We start from the raw sequence: 24,425 nt of genomic DNA, 5'->3' as shown, positions 1-24,425 counted from the left end.
TGTGGCGATGACTTTAGCAGCCATGTGTTTTCAACAACTCTATGAAGCAGCACGTACAAGTCAGAAAAAAAATCCAATTAACTTTGGATACAGCAGGGCAATGAGATGCCTTTACGCTCACTTCCTCATTATGATCTCCAGTTGGGAAAGCAGACCTATTCATCCCTTCTTCCCTAAGTCACTTGGACGTGCCCCAGAAGTTTTTGTGACCACCGCTTTGGCAGCTCTTAGGAGAGGCTACCATAACCAGCATATTCGGTCCGTGATGGGTCGCTCTTGCTGCGTCGGAAGAGTAAAGAAAAGAATACACGCTTGAGCAAAGTTGTACTACTCCTACTGTTGCTTTTTAATTAAGTGTCTCCTATCCGGCTCTTCGGCAGTTTCATGGAGCGTTAAAGATGTCGAGGCTTTTGATCATCTTACAGAGACTAAATATTTTGCAAAGACCTTCCTCCAGAATTCACTTATCATTGAACAAGACTTAATAAATTCATAAAGTCTTATGAGAATGCACTTAAATGCAGCCACTGCTCATGCCCCAGTTCGAAGCACATCTTCAAAGGCTTCATTTCATGGGGTGGGGTGGGGTTGGCTGCTACTAAATATCTCGGCTATTGCGTATCTTAAGTTTATATTCTCTTCAAGATCTGGTCATGATACTCAGTTTGTAATCAAATACCCAGCTGCTATTTTCAGACTAAGAACAGCGCAAAATCCTCATTCAGGATCACAGATAAGAGTTACATGTAACAAAGTAAACAGGATGCATGATACGGGGAGATATTTGACTCAGGTAGCCAGCCTCCAGCTGCTTGAGATCAAGGCAAAGCTTAAGAAAGGAGAAAAAAACAACAACAACAAAAACTTGTGAACTTCTTTTTAAAGCTATGGAAACACTGTATTTTATTCCCATCCCCCAGGAACAGCTCACAGCTTTTAAAAATGTCCTTTACAGTCGGTGGGGGAGCACTTTGAGCTTGCAGCACAGTCATACCACACCATGCAACAGAAGAGCAGACAACTGCATTCTTTTTTTTTTAAGAAAAGACAGAGCCTTCCTCTTATTTTTAGAGCTAGAATACACAAATACAATACAGAAATAATTGCAGAAACCTGCAAACAACAGTAGAGGCCACTACCATCGAGCTGACATACTATGACAAGGTAATACATTTTTAAGGCATTTGTTGGATTCCTGCTACCTCATGTTTAAGTATTTAAAATTTGAGGCTTATCCTTGTAACTGAACTGCTCACCAAAATTAAAGAAAATCAGATTAAAAATAGGGTGAAAAAACAGCTGCTAGATTGGAAGGTATACAGATTACTCAAATTCATATGGAAGGGAAAAGGAAAAAAAAAGAATGGAGGTTATGGAAGCTATATATTGTTCTGCTGGAAAATAAGAGAAAAAGTTTAAAAAGCAATTCACTAAAAATAGCTACAAAGTCCCAGCATGAGATTATCTTAGCTAGCTGCAGAAATAATACAGCCCCTAGAACACTGCTTGCACACTTTATAGCTCAACTGCGTTCATTAGCCCAGACAGAAAGTAAGAGTTAACGTAGCCTTGCTCATTTACAACTAGCTTGAGCCACTGCAACGTCCTGATGTTGAGGTGAGCCACAGGGAAAGCCCGGCTCAGCAAAGTCCAACCACAGTGTTTTCCTCTGCCACAGTGGAGGGAGAATCTGAGTTTTCAGCTGCATTTCCCATGAGCTTGGGTAGCAGGAGCAGTGCTGGAGAGGAACTGTGTGCTTGTACAGTGGAGGCCAATGATGGAAACAAGGACCTCCTTGGAGACCACGGGAACACATAGCTGGGCAGGGCTGGATGGAGAACAAGAAGCAGTGTTGCAGAAGTGGGGAAAAAATAAAAAGAAAATGAACATGTGTGGCAGAACACAGGTTCCTGGGGAAAAGATGGACGGAGATGTTGAGATATGAGGTGAAAGAAAAGGAAAGGAAGAAAAAAAGACAAGAACAGAGGCATTCTAGGTATAAGACAAGCAAGTAGACATGAGGAGTCATGACAGGTTGAGCTCCCCAGAACAGCTCTAATGTGTAACATCAGCTAGAGCAGACTTTTGCCCAGGGAAGAGAAGCTACATCGCTAGAGGAGATTTCTTTGCAAGTTCAAAGCGAGCAAGGAGGTCACTGCAGCTGGGGAAGCACAACTGGACCCTCTCCACTCATTAGCAGCACTTAAAATCTCCAATCCAGAAGACTGTAAAACATCTCAGTCCTCATTACTGTTTTCCTGCTTTTCTACCCTCTGCCCTTTATTGTGCTTTTCTTGAACCAGGTCCTAAGTGTAAAAGTTTAAGGATTAAACTGATAGCATCTCTGTCCGCTGAAGGAAGATAAGGAACCTGCAGACTGCCAAGCACTTAGTCCAGGTTGTGATTAAAACCTCCAATACTCTCCCAGCCCGCCACCAACAGCCCTGAGACTATTCTTACAGTGGATGAAAGCAACCGCACCACGCTACAACCTGCAATACAGCTGCCTCTACCACTTCATCAGACAGATTTCTGCAATAGTTAAGGCTGAAGAGGACCTTTGGAGGTCCTCTAGTCCAAGGCCCTGCTCAAAACACAACTAAGACCAAAGTTAGAACTGCACAAGGTCCTGAGCTGCCTAACAAGTTTTTAGTAGCCTCAGGGCTGGAGATTTTTACACTCTCTCTGGACCCCTGTCCCAGTGTTTGACCACCAGAAGTTTTTAATCTAATCAGAGTCTGACTTGCTGCAATTCGTGTCCTTCGCCACCGTGCTTTTGCCGTGTGCCTCCAAGAATAGCATGGCGCTCTCTTCTAACGCAAATCAGTTGGAGATGGTAATTAAATCCCCATAAGCTTTCCCTTCTTCAGGCTGCACAAAGCCAGCTCTCAGCCGCTACTCACTCATCACGTGCTCCAGCCCTCCGACCCATCCCGGGAGCCCACTTGAACTAAAACGTTCCCTTCTCCCGCCTTAACTGCTCTTTGCAGAAGAAGAGATAGCTTTCTGCTTAATTATGCGGGTGACATCGTGATTAATGGGAGGTGGAAGGATAAATCACAAGCGCGTGATGGTTGAATCACAAGCGCGTGAGCTGCACCAGCCTAACGGAGCCCGAGCTGACGCTTCTGCCCCGCGACCCAGGCAGCCGCGGTCAGAGCGCGTGCTGGGCTGCGTGGTTCAAAGTCAGCTCCGGGGTCTTCGCGGTTCCATCTGCAACATAGATAACGCCAACATTTTCATAGCAATGGAATTAAATAGATGATGTTCCTGCATAATGCTTTGGGAACCACGTTGGCCAAAAAAAGGTTAACCTTCTGTTTCATGCATTACCTCTAGCAGCTTAGACTCCTTGTGCAAGTTACACTAGTTCAGACACCAGCTTCCAGCAGTGATTTCACTTACCCTCGCACAGTGCCTGTCTCTTGATAATTCACTTGAATAAACTTGCCAAAGCGGCTTGAGTTGTTGTTATGTGCTGTTTTTGCATTTCCAAAAGCCTGTTAAAATAAAGAGAAACCATCGTTATATTTGAAAAGCTACTGCCATACCTTATTTACATGCACACCACAAGCAGCTTGGAGGATTTTGCTATCACTGTATAATTAATTAAGAAAAAGAAAAAAAAAAAAAGCAAGGAAATTCAGTCAAGCAATCTATGAAATAATATGAGAAGCTTCTGGGGACCACACTTATTTGCAAATTGACTTTCCTGAATGGAGGATAAACACTGCCTAAAAATAAAGCTTTAGTTATATTAGAGACATTTAACATTTGAAGTTGTTATACTCTGTATTAAGGCCTATATTTTATTCATGCAAATAAATACAGAAGTACACTGCTTCAACAAGACTCCAACTTTTAAAGATGTAAGAGAGGCTGCTTTTTAATTATGTACAAAATTAGAGAAAACGCACTTTGAAGGAGTCTCAGATGTTAGACAGCACAGTATATGACTCCCATCTAACCTATATTATTTTCACTATTTCAACCACTCGCTTTTTTTTGCTGTAGTTTTCCCAAAATTGAAATGCTTTTGAATCCTTACTGGGCAACGCTTTCATTAAAGCTCTGCCTTGCTCAGCCACCTCGTACAGCCAGTTACTGCTGCTTAAGAGCAATCTCTAACCAGACTAACTGCTGGAAAGCCGTAAGAACCGCATATCAAAACTGTTCAGCTGAAAACTGGAATTTCCAATCGTGCCCAAGGCGCTTTAAAAACCTGGCTCGCAGCGACAGCAGAAGTCAATCTGCCAGGTACAGTTAATGCTTCATTTATTAAATCCACCTTGATAATCTTTTAACTTTTCTCCTGTTACAAACTTATTTAAGGTAATTACATGCAAGATAATTTCCAAGAGTTGTTTGTGTACGTAGGCTGAATTACAATTACAAATATGTTTTGGACTGAGGCTTAATATGAGATGTGAGGTCCTAGCTCCCAATAGATTTATCTCCTACTCAGCTATTTATTAGAAAAGTGAAAAAGGTTTTACATTTACAAGCTCAAAGCTTTTCAAATGACCTTTTCTGCTTTTATTTTGCAGCTGAAAGGAGAAGCAAAGCCAAATCCAAGGAAGCCTTCCAGAAACGGCAGCTGACACGCTCAGCTACGCGTCCGCACGATGCTCGCTCTCGCTTCTGCTTGTACCTTCCCAGAAAACTCCATTTCGCGACATGCCGAGGGCAGAGCAGGGGGGTCTCGGCTCTGACTCGCACCTCGCAGCGACGCAACCCTCTCCGCATCGCGATCGCTTGTCTAGCTGTCTTCACTGCAGCCGAATCACCGAGCATCAGTTGTTTCATAGGGCATTAAATCTAGTTAGCCCTCCAACTGGAAGGAGATCTACTGGTAGAGCAACGACGGGTTTTTCTCCGATTTGAATGCACAGATTTATTTAAGCTCAAAGTGTTGCATACGAATCTGCTTCAGTTGACTAAAACACGTTCTGCAGTAGTAGAAACCCGCCAAACCAGCGAAGTACGCTTGCACTTAGAGACGCTGATATCGTACATGCAGCTAAGCAGTATTTCTATAGAGCATTTCCAAATGCTTTTGGGCTGCCCATACTTGTTATCTGCTTATCCTCCCCGAAATCATCAGCCACAGAGACATCTCCACACCCAACGGTTTTCTTCCCAGCATCGCACCGCCTCCCCTTCCAAGTACATTGAACTCCTCTCTGTGGCTTATTCCTGCAGGTGAACATTCAAGCCCTGAAGCTGCCTGCTGACTAACCACCCACCCCATCCACTCCTCCTAAAGCAATGCCTTACGGTCCCATCTCCAGCAAAGCTGGGCCTAACCTCTAAACCATCTGCTCAAGTCCTCACGCCTCCTCTCATAACTCACATCGCTGCTTGGTTCCTTGACCGTGTCTGTCTGGAGACACGTCTGTCTTCTATTTCCAATCTCCAGGGCCCTATATACACACATTCCTTATACAAAATTCTTTAAAGCAATTGCTTTTCCTCCTGAAGCTCAGCTCCATGACTGAAGTGTCCTAGCCAGGAAAGTTAGCATCCCGGTGGAAGAGGAGCCGTAGCACCATCTCTAGGCTCCAGTCTTCAGGGGCTACCAGAAAGGCAAGAACTTCCAAAAGGAACACGAAGAGGGAAGAGATGGGTAGGCAATGGAAAAAGTCTGGACGAAATTCGCCTCGGGCTTCCTATGATCTCCTTAAATATATTCCAAGCACCCTTTCCCCACAAACAGGTATCTTCACACTAAAATGCACGAGTGCTATTTTAACAACTGTAAAGGATTTACCCATTCTCTTCCAGGTATTTCAGCTTAACAGCTCAGCAAACAGAGATACAGCACTAAACTTATAAGCAGAATACATTTATATTCAGCACAAGCTAGTACATCGCCTTAGGTTTTCCAAACACCAAAAAACTCAGAACAGCAATCCTGTATTTGCAACTTACCATATGCTAACATATTTAATAATATTAATGACAAACATTTCCTTGCAACAGGATTGAAAGCAACCTAACACATCATGCTAAGTCAACGAGAGAAACTTTTTAGGGAACTGATGCTCTTTGCTTGAGTGAAGATAAGCCAGCAACACTATGAACTTCTACCTACTAGATGGAAGGCAACCCTACTTTAATCACCCTTTCATATTACTTAATAAAGAATTTAAGCCAACAAAAATATTAGAAGCATTTTATGGTTCAGGTCTCTGGGCAGTACTGGAGAGACAAAGTAATAGCTCATCGACAAAACCAAGGTCTACTTATTAGGACCTCTTTGGAAGTGTCTGAACGGGGAAATCTTCACCGCAACAGAGACGCTTCCTCCTCGAAAGGGCGCAGCGCTGCTTGCAACCTGTTGCACTCAAATCGTGGAAACATTGAGTCAACAAATTCCTTAACTGTCCAGCATCTCTCTGCTGCCTGGCAGAACCTTAATTAGCCGGCTCTGTTCCAATTTCAGCAACAACCACCTCTTTGGTGGTGAGCAGCAACTTTCTGCTTCACCAGCCGCCTTCACATCCAGAGATGGAGAGAGAGTGGGGGAAAAAAAAAAAAGAAAGAAAGAAAAACACATCTCCCTTTTCTTCCACCCTGAGCTAACGAGGAGGAGGCGGCTCATCTTCTCCCTGCAGGTGGAAATAGGTCTACAAAACATTTCCTTGCTTCTCATGCTCTCCAACAGGGAGTAGTTGGGCAGATAAAGGATAACATGTTTTGAGGACGGGAGTGGGAAACCACAGGAGTCTTCCTTTTCTTTTTTTTTTTTTTTTTTTTTTTTTTTGAGGAATGAGCTCCGTGACATTTGCTGGAACAACTTGTCAGACCAGTATATTTTATAACCCAAAAGTCTACAGAAATTGTAGCACATAATATCAGCCTTTCGTGCGTTTTCTTTAGTCCTTATGCAAATGCAAAAAGCTCTTTGAATCATGCCTTGTTAAAATTTAAACCAACTATATGGCAAAGGTACACTGATAAAGAGCCAATAAGTAGCTAAAGAAACATCTGATGTTTAACTTGAGACAGCTTAACACATTTTTGTTTGTTTTATTCGCTGTGCATCTTGAACAGAACTATCAGGCTATAAAAAAGTTCTATTAGTTCATTTTATGCTCGTCTAATCTACATACACTCGAGCAGTACACCATGTCCTTCTAAAGCCAATAATGATAATGCGTAATATAAATGGTCTAGCCTTGGAAAACGCAAAATGAATCATAACTATTTCACTAAAACAAATTACATTCTGTTCATATTAGTTCATTTTACTAGCTCATTGATTCGAAACTGTAAGCGCTCAACGGAAAAACTCCATAACAGCATTCCTTAAATTCTTAGGGAGACCAAAGCTTTTACTGGCTGAAGCTCAACATTTTGAAGGCAACAAATTCAATGCCCTCCTCTGTATGAGCAATGAGGCTCTCTGAGCCGGCTGCTGATGATTCAACAGCTCGGCGCACGGCAAACGCAGAGATATTACCAGCCCCGTTCCCGTTACCTCCTACGGCACTTCTGCACGCAAGGATGGTTCTCGTGGATCGGGCTGCGAGCTAAATGTTTGTACCGCAAGCTAATTCACGAAGCAGGTCAATACTGTCAGCAAGGGACATTTGAAAAAAAAATCGGTTGTTTCTAAAATCATAAGACTCTCTTGAATTAAATTAAAATGGAGTTGAATTCGATTAACTTATGGGTGGACCTTGAGTCCTCCGCGTTTGTATTCTGGAGCGTCTGCTCTGCAACGAGGGCTATCATCACGTACTTTCTGGGTGTCAAATAGTTAAATCAACCGAGAAAGTGGAAAAGTTTAACATTGATGTTTTTCTTTCTCCTCTTGCTTCATCACACCAAAGTTCATCTCACCTCTTCACGCACTCTCAACATGTCCCATTTGCCTCCCTCCACACCCGTTTCCCAGGCTGGTCCCTCCACTTTGGGGCCCTTTCCTCTTCAAAGATGTTTTACGTGCAAATCAGAGCCGGGGGAGATGTCCCGGGTCCTGACTCCGAGCTCTGGGGGCGCACACGAACGTATGCCCGAGGCAATCACCGCACTGATTTAGTCTCACGTAGCAACGGCACCCCACGAGCCCACCTGTCCAGGGGTGACAGCTTCTGCGGGGGAAACACCAGCGGAAAGACACGTGCCTTCACCCATGCTTTTCAGGCTCCCCAGCAAAACATTTCCCAAATAAGCCTCTTCAATCTCTATTTGCAGTTATACCCTTCGAGGGGAAAAGTAACAGATACATCATTTTATCTCTGTTAGGTAGACAGACGAATGTTCATAGACAAGTGTTTCGAAAGAGTTCGTAATCTATTTGAAATGTGAATTTAAATTTTTAGAAAGCCTTACTATGACTAGGTCAGAAAAAAAAGCAAGACGACTTTGTTTAAACCTCGATACAGACTATTCCACCGAGATATTCTATTGGGCACTGAAGGGCCTGGGAGCAAGGCAAAAGATGTAGTCATGCTTACATATGCTCCAGAGAAGAAATAGCTTAATTTTAGACAAGAAAACACTCAAAGATTTATTTTCTCTGGATTACTGAGAATTTTTGACACGTATAGTGTAGAGAAGACTATGAAATTAGTACGGGAATTCATGAATAAAACGTATTCATAGCGCACGGCTTACTTCTAACCGTCCAAGCAACGTGGCACCTCCGATGTCAGCTAGCAGTATAGCAACCGATGCAGCAAAACACTGGCCTGAATTCACGACAACAGGGCATAACGCTTCCTGTTACGGTTGTGCGTTTAAATCTCTGTATTTACAGATGCTGTTAAAGGGCGGAAAAGTTGTGGAATAGGTCCAGCCAGATGCCAAAGCAGCCCAAGCCCTCGCGCGCTGGGAAACACACGGAAGAGGGAGGAAGAGAAGCGCTTTAAAGCTCGATGTCGAACATCGCCTACGACCAAAACATCGATCGCTTCATAACCTGAAAGGCGTTTAGACTATTTAAGTTCGAGCCTTCCCAAATTCCCCAGGATTATTGCTCCTGCCGCAGGAAATGCTGCTTTCAAAGCAGTAGAAGCAGCAGCTCACCGAGCCATCAAGCCTCCCGCCCGCTCTCAGCACGCGCGGGGACATTTAAGAAAATGTACGTATTTGCCTATTGCAAGCCTAAATTTAGATTTCATTTAAAACAAGAACAGACCCATCCATCAAACTAAGCCCCCAAAAGTTGCTAGGTAGCCTGAGGAAAAGTAGGATTTCACAGGGCCTCGTCTAGCCGCTGATTTTTAAGCTAAAGAGCTTAAATCCCTTAAGGTTCTTACCTTTAAACCAGACTTAGGGCTCAGAGTCGGCGCTGGGACCTCACCCTGCTCCCTGGCCAAGGAATAACACCAAATAACGCTTTAGGGCAATTAAATACAGGTTCAGGTGCTGACACCTCGCTCGCTACTTCTCTTCACTGTGGTTTGATACTTCACGTGGCCTAATGAAACCTTCTACGCGTTTACGGTAAGAAGCGCAAACCACTAGGTATTTATAGTGCACGCGCGGCACTACTTCAGCCGAGAGCTCTCGCCGAGAACGCAACGGCAGCTTTACGTCATGATTCTCAAACATTAAGAAATTTATCTAACATTAATCTCAAGATTAATCATTAATCTAACATTACAGATCTGCTTCATCTTCAAGGTAACTTTTAAATATATACATACATACATATATATATATATATATATGTATTTCCCCCCCAAGACAACCCTACAAACAAAACCCTCATTATTTTAGTTATTTATTTTTTAAGCAGCCTACTGGAACCTAATTACATACACAGCAAAACATCTTCACCACGAGGGCCGTCAGGCACTAGAACGAGGCCCAAAGAGTTTGTGGGGTTTCCACCCTTGGAGATGCTCAAAACCCAGCTGGACAAGGCCCTGAGCCCCCTGGACCTGCTTGGAGCACAGATGGACTGGACGACCTTGGGAGGTCCCTACCAACTTGGGAGGTCCCTAAATTATTTGATGGTTCCAAGAACTGAGCCACGTTACTCCATTACCTACTATATGGGGAGCAAGGTCATGAGAGTCCTGCGTCAACGCACTGCCTAGAACTAAATCCAATTCTATGCTAGTCTTCACGTTGGCTTTGACAGGAGACCTCAGTCCCAAAACCAATCTGTTTCAAATACTTTATAGAGATAAAACATTCCAGTATGATCTCTCTTCCGTTCCAAGTCTGAGAAGTAAACAGGGCCTGAGATATTACTTGAAAAGATGGTCTCAGTCCGTTCGAGCTCCCCTTCTCCAGCACCGGCTCACTTTGCTTAGCTCTTTGAAGACCAAGCCTGTGGTATCATGAACGTCAAGCGAGCACGGTGACCAGAAGACGCGGCCCTGTCCTCCTCTCCCTCTTTCCCTCCACCCTCGGCTGTTCACTCCTACAAATAGGTGCTCTGCAAATCCTTCAGATGGAAAGGGTTCACAAGATAAAAATATCTGGGAAATTCTGCTGAGTCCTTTCCTCTCCCTCCTCCCCCAATTCCCGCATTTCAACGCGGCAGACTTCAGAGAACGCAGGCCCACGTGGACAGGCAAATATATCTTTGCAGAGGCTCCTCAAAGCTTCAAAGCAATATTTAAAGGGTCTCTTCTCCCCCACTTTTGCTCCTAGCAAACGTACCGCTTGCTGCGTTACGAAGGCTAAAACGTTCCCACCCGACCGCCGATGATGGTGCACCCTTCGTATGTCTGCACCGTTCAGAATCCATCCTAGCAGCATACTCTTAATTCAAAGCACATCAAATACTTCAAGAGTATCTCAGAACAACAGTCAGGAGAAGACAGCTATTGAATGACAGCCCAGTGAGTCCTACCCTATCGATTCACACACTTTTTGCAACTTAAACTACGTATAAAGCGTTATTATAAAGCATCATCCATTTCTCATTACTGATACAAGCGGATAGTTTATGTCCATTAAAAATATCTAACAAGCGTAAAATGTTTGCACTAAATATCTACCTGGACACGGCAAAAGAGAGACTACTCAAGGGCAGCAATTGCTCCCTGTCCCCCAAATCGAGTGACCGTCCTGGAACCGAGCAGTGAACAAAAATATCTTTTATTATATCAATCTGGTTTAAAAGATGGGGTTAGTTACAACTGCTTGTCTTAATGCACTTACTATTCAGACTCACTAATTCCAAAATGGGAGAAAATCACATTTAAGGTTCACGCACTGACCTGATGAAGGTTTTGGGGTCAATTTTCAGCTGATTAATCAAATCAAAGAAGTTTCCGGTGCACGCGGGATAACGACATAACGGAACTATCGAGAGCTCTGTTGAAGACGCTTACTAAGATATTCTGGATAAACTACTGTAAAAGTCATTACAGTGCACAACTGCTTTGGAGATTTACCGCTCTGCTGATGCGGGTGCTCTCTCAGCTAAGGAATAATTAAGATTTTATGTCAGTGTTACTGGCAAAATGTTGGCAAAACGTTCTTTTTTTTTTCTTTCTTTCTTTTATTTTCTAGTTTTGAACTTAAGCCGAAGAGCAGCTCACTTGAGTCCCTTCTTTTTAAGGAACCACCACGTAACAAAAAATGCAACAAAAAAACACCCCAAAACCAAGCAGAAGTCCTCCCGCGTAAGCCCTGATCCCGAACAGGGATAGTTTTCTTGCCCAACTTAAGCATCCCCGTTGGCCAACGGTCCTCGGCGAACGCTGCTGCGGACACAGAGCGCCGGCAGAATTTGCAGCTCCCGGCCCAAGTCCCATTTTGGGGCTCTGCGGACAGCGGGGGGGAAGAATCACTGCGCTGGCGGGGGGATTCTGCACACATATTTTCAGGATTTTTTCCCAAGAGAAATATGTGTAACGAGTAAAAACAAAAACACGTTAGCAGCAACAAAAACAGACCGCTGTAACATGAAACCCAGCTTGGCTGCTGCGTGTTATCCTTCCTTTTAGGCAGCAGCTGCTTTTTTTCTAGTTGTAGAAAATAATAATACAATAATACATCCTCCCTCCCCTTAAAAAAAAAAATAAAAACAAATAACTGTCAGAAAACTGCCGCTACTTCAGTGCAAAAAAAAAAAAAAAAACCACGTTTGTATTCTGCCACGTAAAATAATATTGCACAAGGAAGGACAAGGTTAAACGTGAGTATACGAGTCCCCAGCTTCTCTCCGCTCCTTCGGTCAGATTATGTAAATAGTCCACGACTCCTCTTGACCAAATTCCAAAATTTCAAGCACTACTAGCTGCCCCCTGTGCACAAACAGTATCAGATTGCTGCGCGCCGCCGCACACCGTTAAAACCACGTGCTTACGCGCCCCAAGTCCAGATATTTGCCTGGCCGGCTGACACAACCGCGTAAAAGCGCATTTTCAGTCTTCATGGAAAGCAAACAAAAACACCATTTAAATAAGGTATCAGCTGGGCACTTTCCAAAGGTATGAAATTTGAACATGCTCGAGGCCGTGATAGAGTAATTTCCTATAAACTGAAAAAAGGTAAGTAATCAGGAGGTAAATACGAAGAGAAAGGAAGGGCACCGCGAGGTCCGGAAGAGCTGATGGCCCATCGCGCAATTCGGCCACCGTGTCCCAGTTCTGCTTGGAACGCCGAAGGGCCTCTGAATGGAGAAATTTTCTTTCCATTTCAAGAAAAAAATATCCTGCTAGAGTTATCAACTTTGCAAGAAATCAATCAATGCCTTTTTTTTTTTTTTTAATATAACTTTCCATTTTTCTCTATCCTGGCTTCGCTAGAGGTTAAGCATTCGGGACAACACGTGGGGAGCTTGTCCCCATGCTTCTCCAGCGCCTTCTGCTGCTTTTTGGAAACGGAAGGTGTTAAACTAGCCCTGCTTTTGCCGTATCGCCTGAACCAAGGTGCCGGAGGTGCAGAGCCTTGACTGCTCCTCATACCCTGCTCTCGGCCCCTTCTCCACGCGTGACGGGAAAGCAGAAACTACGGAGCAGCAGCTCTTCATCTCCCACACCTGCCGGCTGAGTGAGAAGATGGAGCGGGGCTCAAGGACCTTCACCCTATTCGTTTTTTCATGCATGTGTTAAAAACTGTAGCCCAAGGCTGCACCTTCCATTAACACAGGGCATTTCTTTTTTTTTTTTTTCTTTTTTCTTTTCTTTTTTTTTTTTTTAACTCACCAAGTATTAACTCTCACCGTGGCCACACATATCCGACACTGCTGCAGGACTTTGACTCGAGCACACGGAAACGAGGGAGCGCAGAAGCGACGATGCCCACGCGAAACGCACGCTGTGCGGTAGAGACCGACCCGCATCAGCGTGAGCTCTGACACGGGAAAGGGCACAGCCTCAGTTTTCGTGGGGTGGTCCCGTAAGGATTTCCTAATCTGACGGCACTCAGTTTTGCAGCCTCTCTAGTCTTCGTATGCTGGTCTTCGTTCATTTTGGAAAACACGAGCTTTTTGAACGTTTCTGTTCATTGAACAGAGGGAGCACTGCGATGCTCCGTATGATCGGGTGTACGGGCAGTACTGCAGCTAAATTGTCGGACATTTAGGAAAAGACGAGGTGTGCGATGCTTGCACGTACACCCAGCTGCTCCGAACGCACGAGCGAGGTTTGTGCTTTGCTGCAATGCTGCAAAAGAGCACGAGAAATACAGGCGCTGCAGTCGGAAAACACACGGGGACTTTTTCTTCCCCCACCTTGGTCAATGAGCGAACAGCAGCAGCGTTTGTTTTTCTGTACAATTTCATACAAATATGTAACGCCCTTTCTAAAGATAGCTTTGTCAGAACACACGTTCTTGAAATAATCTTTCTTTCGGAAAAAGAGAAGCACGGATCTTACCCGCAGAGCATGAATAATGAAGCATCTAGGAAGTATTAATAGCTACAGTGATCTGCAGCGTCACGTTCGACTCGGTACGAGAGACAGCAGCATTCGTTAGCTGCGTCTCAACTTCTTTACCAAAAAAAGTCACAAATTGCATCTTTCTGTCTATCCTTGTGCAGCTCATACGATACAGAATATAAAGACTCACACTTGCTCCGTTTTCTGGAAGTGCAGGTTTCCAACAGGCAGGTAGCGCATGTGTGATTTTTTTTTTTTTTTAAACTCATCTTTTCTGTTTAATTGGCATCATGCTGTTTGAAAAAAGCCCTCTACCACCCTTTGCGTGGAGAAGGCACTATGCGGACGTGCTCCCTCTCCATCTCTGTTCATCACCTCGCAGAAACCAGCGAGCTCTGCCGCCCTGGCATCTAGAGCAACCTTCCTCCTTCCAAACTTTGCAGAATCGCTATGGTGGGTTTAGGCATTTGTGCAATTCTTCAGCAACTAACTTAACATATTGCGATGCAATGAGTAACGCAGCACGATGGTTGCACTGCAGTAGCTGCAGTGGGATAAAGGCAGAGACGGGGCGAATTTGACAGATGTAACTTTTTTTTTTTTTTTTTTAATCAGATGAACTAGGATAGTTTGCACACAACCTGGGGTCTAAAGTAATTTCTGGGTGCCGCTGAGGTGCCTCCGCAAGGTGCTCGGCGTCATTGAGGAGCCTGCCTTCCACCGGCCGCTGCAAGAAAGCGCCGAAGCAGGAGGAAAGCAGACCGCGTAGCCCGACGTTGATAAATTAAAATTCGATGGATATAATCCATTTGGGTTGGGCAATTGAAAAGCCAGATTCTACAGGAGGGAACGAGAGTTAGATCTAGCGCAGACATTTCATATTACTGCCTCGGACGGGTCCGATTTCCAGACCGAATGAGTCCCAGGATCCCAGGGTAGCAGAGCAGCCCTTGGAAGATGTTCTTCCAGCTGCAGATAACCAGCGAAGCTCCCGCTTAGGAGCCCGCGTGATGCGCTATAGCTTCGCAAAAACGTAAAAGGAGCCTTTGACGGTCGCGGAGCGTCTGCAGACTGCGAGCGTCGCTTCTTGGGAAAGCAGGATTCTGCCGAGCTCTCCGCAGCTCGGGCAGAAATAGAGATGGTCATTTATATAATTTCATCAAACTCCGTAGCGCGTGTGTATGCGGATGCTTCAAACTTGGCAGGGGGGAGACAGGGGGGAGGGCTATCTTGTATCCAGATATTAATTTCTTCAGCGCATTATCCACTTCCAAAGCTTTTACCCCCCAACATCGAGCTATAACGCTCCTGACGACAGCCAGCCAGCAATCCGTTTACTCTCTCTACACCACGCAAAGCTGCTGGAGATGCCAAGAAAAAAAAAGAAAAGAAAAATCACGGTGACTGCTGCTCAAACTTTCTGCAGCGCCTACCAACACGCTAGCCGTTAGCTGTGCTTCCCGCTCACCTCCACGAATGCTACCTCAAAAATAACGCCTACAGCAAGGAGAAAAGCGCGTTCTGCACAACGCAGCCAGACCATTTCCGAACGTACCGCTCGGAGGGATCCGGGAAGGTTTTGTCGGGGTAGAGCTGAAGGAAAGCTCTCGAGAACTAAAGAACGCCCTGCGCTGAAAGTGGAACTAAATTTAAGAATCCGCAGAGTTTATTTGTATGACGGAAAGCTTTCTTTTGAAAGCTCTTCTGTTTCCTTTTTGCACAGAAAGGATGCAGAGAACAGGCAGCAGAACTTGTTGGAGAGCATCTGTTTATTCCGACAGGGAAGCACGGGGGCACTTCTGCTTGCTCACTCATACAAAACCAAAAGCAAAAGAAAAAGAGTAGGTTAAGGAGGTTTTGTTTGCATCTGACAAGGAATTAAATGCATTTTTTGCTAAGTAAAACCGCATTAGAAAAAAGAAATTCATGGGACAACAGCACACTTAAATAGCTCTGCCTGCAATTCAGGAGGAGGAGGAGGAGGAGGAATGGAAAAGGAAGCTAAAAAAAAAAAAAAAAAAAAACTGACAAAAAGGGAGAACTACAGAAAGAAACCTTTCTTTGCATGAAGTGGGCATTGCAGAGCCTTCCTCCTCTCGGGTGCGAGCAGGGGAGAGAACAGCAGCGCGATTGTCCTGCCTCCCAGCCCGCTGCCTCCGGCGGGATTTCTGCCGCCAGGCTGCCTCTGGCAGCAGCTAGCCAAAGCTGCCACCCCGGGAAGCGCCGCTTCTTCCCTGCTTCTCTCCCTTCGGACCATACCCAGCAATAAGGAACGGCTAGAAAACTCATCAGCTGTCTGCCTGAAGTCACGATAATTAAACCTGCGGTGGAACTTGAAGCAAGGTGCGGGGAGGAAAAAAAAAAAAAAAAAACATGCCATCAGCAACCTGCAAAAAGAAGGAGGGAAAAAAAAATCCCTGAATTAGTGCCAAAGAGCTCCATGTACCTAAAGCCACGGTTTGAAGATAAGTAGTGCTGAGGAAGCTGATCAGCTTAAGGAATTGCCGTCTAGGCACCGCAGCATAGGTGCTCGCATGGGACTGCGCTCGCAACTGCATCGAGATGCGGAGTCGGAAAAAAAGCAAAGCAGACACAGACATGCTAGGGGGGAGAGGGCGGAAGGAAAAAGAAAAGAAAAAGCTCAACTAATATGCCCTAAGCCTGTTTGGTTTTTGTTTTGTCTTTTCCTGCTTTCTCCATACCTTTGTGTGAGTCTCAGATGCTGCAGCATTCAAATATAGACATCATCTCCAGTCAGGAGGCCTTCTGCTCGACCACTGATGATGATGTCCAACCGAGTTCACACCAAATAAAATCAGAATCATGAGAAACACAAACCTCTCTCACCAGGTAATGTCTGCCCACATTCAAATTAGACGGAGAAAAAAAGCTATATATACATATATATATAAAAATCTGGTCCTGTCTCTCAAATGTAGTAATACTTCCACAACTATTTCTAAATTACGTAATTGCTGTATTAGAAAACAAGTGCATCAAAGCTAACTCATATTAGGCAGAAATGGATATTAAAATCTCTATACAGAATTATCTGGTGGATTAAAGTATTGAGCCAGTGAACTATTAAGCTTTAACACCCTCTTAATGAAGTCAACGGGACCAGTCTACAGCAGGACGCACAAACCAGAGCTGAAGTTCACTTTGACCCTGGGGTGCAGACCCGGACACCCAAAATAGAGCACTTTTGCTGATGGAAAGCTCCTTTCTGAGGGGGGAAAAAAAAAAAAAAAAAAAAACACTTTCATTAATTCCAAGTGTCCTTCCCAAAGCACATCTCCTTTTCCAAACCCATGCTACTCTTCCAGTAGCTCATAACGAACCCAAAATGTGGATCCGACTATTTTGGGTGACGCTGCATCAAATTTATAAGTAGAAATGCAACGCTTCCTTCCAAAGTATAAAACCTGATAGGGAGTTCAAGCTTATTTTACTTTTCAGATTTCCAGATGCAAACTAGAAACTTAAACTCTGAGGAGAAATTAGGGCTTAAATCTTTCAACATTATAACCATAAAGCAAGTTTAAAATCACAGTGATTTAAGCGAAACTGCGGAGTTATGCTTCCTATAGACTTCCCAATTTGTTCACGTAGATCCTTCGTGCAATAAGCTAGCAGTCGAGACAAGCTTGGCATTTAGAAAAGGCTCCTTCTCTCCACAACCTTCTCCTCTCTCAACTAGCTAGCCGCAATCTTCCTCTTGAAGGCAAGCAATTCATATGGAAAATGAGAAATATTTTACTGATTTATAATCACACCCTAATGAAGCTTTCACAGCCACAGAAAAAGGGAGAGGATGGAAACAACCGATCTAACGATCCGCAAGAGCGTTGCGGCCTAAATAGCAGGGGGAAAAGAGAAATTACTGAATGTTCCTGGAGCACCCAAACAGGTCAATATTGCTTGTAGCAAGACGAACGCTCGGTTTGCACGCAGTGCGTTTGCGGCTAACAGCTTAGAGAGTTCACTGCAAGCCCAGCGATCAATAAAAATGCATTTTTAAAACTCGGCAGAGCGGGGCTGCCGATGCAATAGCGGCAATTCCTCCCAGCGTCTCGCCTGGCTGAGCAGAGCCCCGTGCCCAAACATACAGCATCCGCCCTCGCCAAGCAGATGCAAACCTTTATAAACCAAATAAAAAAAAATGCAATCCCAGATTAAAAGAAAAAAAATGCAAACCCATAGCTTCTGCATTGTTTTTTTTTATAGCTTATATTCTGCAATGCTCACAGGCCTCACTACTGCAGACAACCACCGGTGCAAATCTGCGTAGACCGAAAGCAAGACTGAAATTGGACTGTTTGGAGGAGTCGGACGGCGAAGGCGCTTCAGTGCTTTGCTGAACCCACGAACAGGCGCTTCACCGAAACGCCCAGGGACCCTTCATCGCCTCCGACGCGAGGGGAAGCGTGGAGTTACGGCCCCGCCGAAGCCGGACCCTCGCATCGCAAGGCGCTTTTACTCTTCCCAATAAATTCTGTCAATGAATGTAATTAACAGCTCCCCTTGAAAAAATGGGTCAACCATCAATTTTTTTAAAAAAAGTGACTATGTTTGCTCTCAGTTTTATTGAAATTGTTGGGCTTTCCTCCGACAGATGAAAACCAGATGTCACGCGGAGGGAACGGTTACGGGAGCCAGAAGGAAAAACCAAGAGAGCAACAACCGAGTCGCACCCACTCATTACCCCTATATTTCACTTATGCCATAAGGCTATTTATATAGCATCTCTATTATTACAAATATCATAATTGTGATGTAATTCTAGAAACCACTGGTTTCTCCTCCGTAGACAAGTAAAAAGCAGCAATGCAAGTTCAAAGCTTTCAGCAAAGTTTCTTTGTGCTGCATAAGCATTTTAGAAAGCTGCCCTTAGATCTCGCGGCGTTAATGCCAATATTATGGTTTGTAATCCCTTCTGAAGCAGCCCAAGCCCAGTATTAATCCGGGCTTTCTGGCTCTTGGATGCCCACTTGCTATACTTAGGACATTTAAAAAAAAAGTGTAAAGAGTTTGTATACACGCACGGTGGCAATTTAGGAAGCGTCACTGCATGGACGTTACCGGGAAGATTAAACGTGTATCTTCATCTACACAGTTTGCACCACAAATGGAAAAGCAGTATTGGAGGTGGACACTTGCACGATGCAAAAACAGGGACCGAGAGTAAGGCAGGGCTTACTTGGGAACTGACTGGCCGTACGCACGGGCTGCTGAAGTGGCGGTGGTCGCTCACAGCCCACTTGGCCTCCCTGAACTTAAAAATCTTTTTTTTTTTTTTTTTTTTTTAAAAAGAAAAAGTATTTTTTTAATAGCATAGTTCACAAACAAGAGCAGCACGGTTTTCTGCACCTCCTGCTAACACTTGCAATAGGATATTCGATTTAAATCGAACACGGGGCAGCAATTAAGAGAGAGCGCAACTCAGAGCACAGGAACAGGTGATCCTCTGCTTGGATTTGCAGAAAAAGAGAAGAAACGGGGAAAAGAGTACTGCCACACTGTATTTATTACACAAGCATCCCTGCCTGATACACGCTCGTATACAGGCAACTTATATGCCGATAGCATCCACTAGTCAAAGGAACATACTGGGAAGCACAGGTCATCGTCCCAGTACTGACCAGCAGTTAGTTCAGGAAATCCACTTTATTTCTTTCAAATTGACTTAAAACTAACCCCAATGCAATCTGGTTTTAACATCTTTTTCTACTTCCCATGCTACACCCGTACTATCTCATAGCACTTACCCATCCTATCTCACGCATTCTCCTGAAGCTTGAGAATTAACTTAAAATAATGCTTTTTACGCAGAGGCTGCTAGTTTGATGCCAAACCACAACCCAGAGGACTCGGCTCAGCACGACTCGATTTGATTAATTGTTTTGGCCTTCCACATGACACCTGCAGCATCGGCTCCTCTCGCTCAGCTACATAATCTCCCAGTGCTCGTAAAACAGTCTCACGTGCCAATTTTGGGGGAAAAGTTAAAAAAAAATACATACATACATATATATATGTGTGTATATATATATACACACATATATATATAGTTTACTCTTTCCAATTTCTCCTGGAAAGCACGTTCTGCCACGCTCCGCAGCAGCGACGTGATGCATGCGCGGAGCGGCGATGCCTATTTTCTGTTGCACATCGCTGCTGCTGCAATTAGTGCATTCCAGCTGCGAGGCATTTTTGCATTTATTTACAACGCTAGCAATGGCGCAATGGAAAGGGACACGAACAAAAAGAGCAACGAAATGCAAAAAGAGAAAGAAAAAAAAAAGGGGCACGTTACGTTTGGCAGCATCCTGGTATTAGATCACCGTGAATCCTAGCTTAAGCCCCTTAATAAAGTTCAAACGTGAATTTCCTGACTAACGTAAAAAGCCCAGCTAAAATTTATGAATTGCTGGCAAGTCTACCTCTATCCCAGAGGCCTCCAAATGCCGAGAAAACTCTGGCCCGCAAAAGCGGAGTTCAGGCCGATAATTCAAATACGTTCTTCTTGAAGCATCACCGTAACTTGCAGTTGCAGTCTGGACAAGGCTTCAAATTCAATAGGAACAAAAATGAGTTTGATTAATCCACATGGTAACAAGAGGCAATATATTCGTACTATATATTATCAGACCATCACTTACCAACTGCAGCGATAACAGGGCGATGAGGCATTTGCAATATATATATACATATGTGTGTATTTTTCTGGTTCTGCAAATGAGCAAATGGTTCCAAGTACACGCGACCTACTAGAACGCACACGCACTTTTTGAGCGCCTTAAATTGGAAAGCTTACACAAGGAAGACGAATTTTCAGTTCAAAAAGGGAGAAAAAAGCAGGCATAAGATTTGTAGAGAAGGCCGTTTAATTTAATTTCCTGGTTTCGGGAGGCGACCCCGATCTTCTCCAACTCCATCGCGTGCAGCCTACTCCACCCGTGCACGCCTGATTTATATCTCTCCTTTGAATACCGGCTTACAAGAAATTTCACTGCACAAGGATTTGCAATATAAGAGCTCGTTTTTGAGCTTCGCTTCTTATCCGTAGGGTAAAAAGCAATTATAGGCAAGCCGAGCATTTGCACCGCCTTGGGAATTTCAAATCTTGCAGCGTGGGCAAGAGCACAGGGCGGGAGAGGCGTCAGTCCGGCTCCCAGGCTCGGCGAAAGCAAGCTGACACGCCGCCTCCGAACATACACCAGGACGTTTCTTCAGATTTAAAGAGGAAAAAAAAAAAAAAAAAAAAAAAACCCAAGAAACCAAAAAAACCCACCAGCACTTGCCCCAGTCAATCCAGACTTGGAAGAAGCGCTGAAATTATCTGTTGCTTTTCCCTAAATATCTGGCAGCGACAGCAACAGATGTTGGTCCTTTCCACTGCCATTCTCATCTATATTTTGGAAACCCAAATAAAGGGAATTTTCTATGCACCAAGACAATCTTCCTGAGCCATGAGAGCTCTTTGCTAATAAAAAAAAAACGGTATCAATGTGGGACATCATTTCAGAGTTTCATCATGCAATTTGCAAGCTGTAAAAACAAACCCCCAAAATGGAGACCCCAGACGCAAGGAGAAAAAACCCCGAGCCACCCATTGCGTCCACCACTCACAGCTTGTGTTTAATCTCTTCCAAATAAAAAGCAAGCTATGGTCCTTGAAAAGAGAAATCAGTTTTATTTTAATAAAACCAGCTTGGTGTGTTCCTGGGGAGAAAAGCAGTACGCACTAACAACGGGAACCACAACATGGCAGAGCCCAAAAAAGGTACTGCCAAAATTTTATACCTTGGACCACTTGGGGTGGAATTTCAAAGGTAGCAGAAGACCCCACAGACGCTGCTAGAGTCACCTGTGAAACTCAGCCAATTTGGAAACCAGGCACAGGACTAGAGCTTGGGCATCATTGAGTCCCGTCCCAGCTATCGCCGGTAACGGCGTTACCAAATTCTTGCACAAACCGCTCCGAAAGTAGCTCGACTTTACCGCTCCTCCTGGAGGACTGCTCCGAAAGTCCATAGCACTGATGCTTGAAAGCCTTCTTGCAGCTTCCAGCCTGAACTCTTTTTCTCCAGCTCACTCAAATTTTCCATGTAAGAGCACGTCGGCTGCCTCGCTGCAGTCCAGAGATTAGATCTGCTGCACTTCCTCAGTCAAAAATTCAGCTCTTTACAAAGACAGAAATGAAGCTAGTCTCACACCAGCTACGCTTGGTAAAATGTAGGATCCTGTTTACCTTCCTTCCCATTGCTTCCACATTTTCCCGTATACTTTGCTTTGAGAAGTGCTCTAGCCCTGAACCCTACTGAGCGCAAAGTAACTGCAATACAGCTGCTCTTCTGCAGCGATAAATCCCCGCTCTCAAACCTGCAATTTCCTGAAACAAATTTTTGCGTTTTGGGGACACTTCTTGATTAAAGCTGATGAAAAAGTGCATGTTTTGCCTTTGTCCCAGAGGCGACCGTTTTTATTTACATAAATGCATAGTTCTCATTAGACACCTCTCGTATATCTTGTTCAAAATGATTCCCCTATTTGAAAGGCCCAAGTAAATCAGCCTGTTTTGGGAGAACCTTTAAATCTTTGATCCCGACCACAAAATCACCATGTAGGAATCCCATTTCTTTGTCCTTTTTCCCTCATCTACTGAACATCATGAGACCCTACATCCCGCACGGACCGCAGGAAATGCGGTTTACGGCAGGCGTTGCACGAAGCCTGATCGACAGCGGCGGAGCCCAGCCGGGTCTGTTGATCAGGGAGATCGCTTCCAGCTCAGGAATTCGCCGAGCCACAGAGGACTGCGAGGTTGGGGGCTACCGGGGCAGCACGGCTACATCCGCTTCTGCATCGCAAAGCTGCATGAGAACAAGTGGGAGGCCACCACCTATGATGGCGGTGAGGAGCTTCTTCAACTTGCTTACTGCTCATGCTGACAGGGAAGAGACATCTAGATGTTAATATAAACCAAACTAACTGCAATACTGCTTTGGGGAGAAGATTCTTCTGCTTTCTGCAAGCACAGGAGAGGATGTTTTTATTTGTCTAGGCGAGCTCGCAGCAGCGAATTCTGGAAAAGGTTCGGGCAAGGTGGTTGCTCTAAAGAACTGTTCCATCGCTCTCTGTCACCGACTCAATAGAGCTTTGACTTGGGTTCAGCCCTGCACAATATTTAGAGATGGAATAAATTCCTCATTACTCAGCAGCGGCTAAACAGCTACCTGCCTACGCTTTGCTCTGCTGCTTCCCTCGATTGCTGTCAAACTTGCGGTCAAAGCACAAGGCACTTGGCTAAGCAAGGTTGGGAAGTTCAAGTCTATGATATCCCTCAGCAAACCGTAATATTGCCTTCAAAATGCCGTATCGCCCAAGCAAGCCTACCAGGGAACACCCATGCTCAGTGCAGGTGCTGCACCACGAGACACCGCGACCCCAGGTGCTAACACGACAGCTTTGCCCAGCAGAAGCTGCCAGAAAGCCCAAACTGGTCGCCCCTTGCCGCTGTTACCAGGTATACATCTTGCTCGGCAAAGACTCTCTATTCCTCGCTTCTTCTGTCTCATACCAACAGCAGAGCAGGTCTCAAACGCTCTTAAAAATAAATCTGTGTTTTGACTGTGAGAAGAGGCGAGAAGAAAAAAAATGCCCGATAAAGGATGTTTTGCATTCATAGGGCTCTTTCCAATCCATATTAAGCATACACAGTAGGATTAAAAAGTCAAAGCCGTTCCTTGCCAGAACGCTACATCATCGTCATACCGCTGGATGAACGTATCTAGAAGAGACGCAACCAAAGCTTTCCCAAAAGAGGTCCTTCCTTCGAGCTTCATAAAACACGCAGCTTATACTCAGCTCAAAGAAATCCACTGTTCTCTAATATCATATAAAGCTGACAAGGTTTTTTTTAAAAAAACAAAATATTTGAGGACAACCATGAATTAGACTTCTGATCAGAAAGCATAACCTGGATTCATTATGGTTGCCTATAAGCACAAATTCACGGCTCTCTGCTAGGGACAGATGCATCACCCAAGGAAAAAAAGTGCTATTTTAATAACTTTAATAACTTAATAGTTTCCCTGCAGTCATCTCAGGGCACAAAGAACAACTGCTGTCGCTCAAACGTAATAACTGCATTTAAAGATTAATGAGTAATACCCCTGCAATAAAATGGTTGCTGATGCCCAATAACGAAAAAAAAGAGTCACAACAGCAACTGATGAGTCTGAAGAGTGGAAGGCGACACTGAAGTAAAAGGATTGACTCATTTTGCATCGGAAAAACAGATGGACAGCACGCTACTCGATACACAGCCTGAAAGCGATATGAGCTCAAATATCACGAGCTCGAGAACAGCGGCGTTTTGAAGGCAGTGGCGGAAAGCATCTAATGCACGAGGGGCGTTAATGTAAGACTCCTTTGTGCTGCTGCTGCTGCTGGCAGATGCCTGCACAAATTCCTCCCGTGCACAGAGCATTGCTACTGCATCGACAGGCTGCTACTTTCCAAAAGCAATCTGAGCAACCAATTTTTTCCCTTTCATATATATGAATATATATATATTTTTTTTTCTTTATTTTTTTTGGGGGGGGGGGGGACAGGGAGGGG

At 44.5% G+C, this 24,425-nt stretch overlaps 1 protein-coding gene across 6 annotated transcripts in view; it reads right to left on the bottom strand.

Annotated features, from left to right (window-relative positions):
* MYO9A (myosin IXA) overlaps positions 1-24,425 on the bottom strand; it is a 192,414-nt gene that overhangs the window by 115,286 nt on the left and 52,703 nt on the right. For all 6 annotated transcript variants that reach the window (XM_062583530.1, XM_062583529.1, XM_062583531.1 and 3 more), the window contains exon 3: positions 3,406-3,500. In XM_062583530.1, coding sequence (XP_062439514.1) covers positions 3,406-3,500 — 95 coding nt within the window. The remainder of the gene's footprint in view (positions 1-3,405; positions 3,501-24,425) is intronic.

This window comes from Rhea pennata, chromosome 10, assembly GCF_028389875.1.
Source record: "Rhea pennata isolate bPtePen1 chromosome 10, bPtePen1.pri, whole genome shotgun sequence".
Classification (NCBI taxonomy): Eukaryota; Metazoa; Chordata; class Aves; order Rheiformes; family Rheidae; genus Rhea; species Rhea pennata.
Note: the sequence above shows the minus strand (reverse complement) of the source record. Positions and strands in the feature narration are given on the sequence as shown.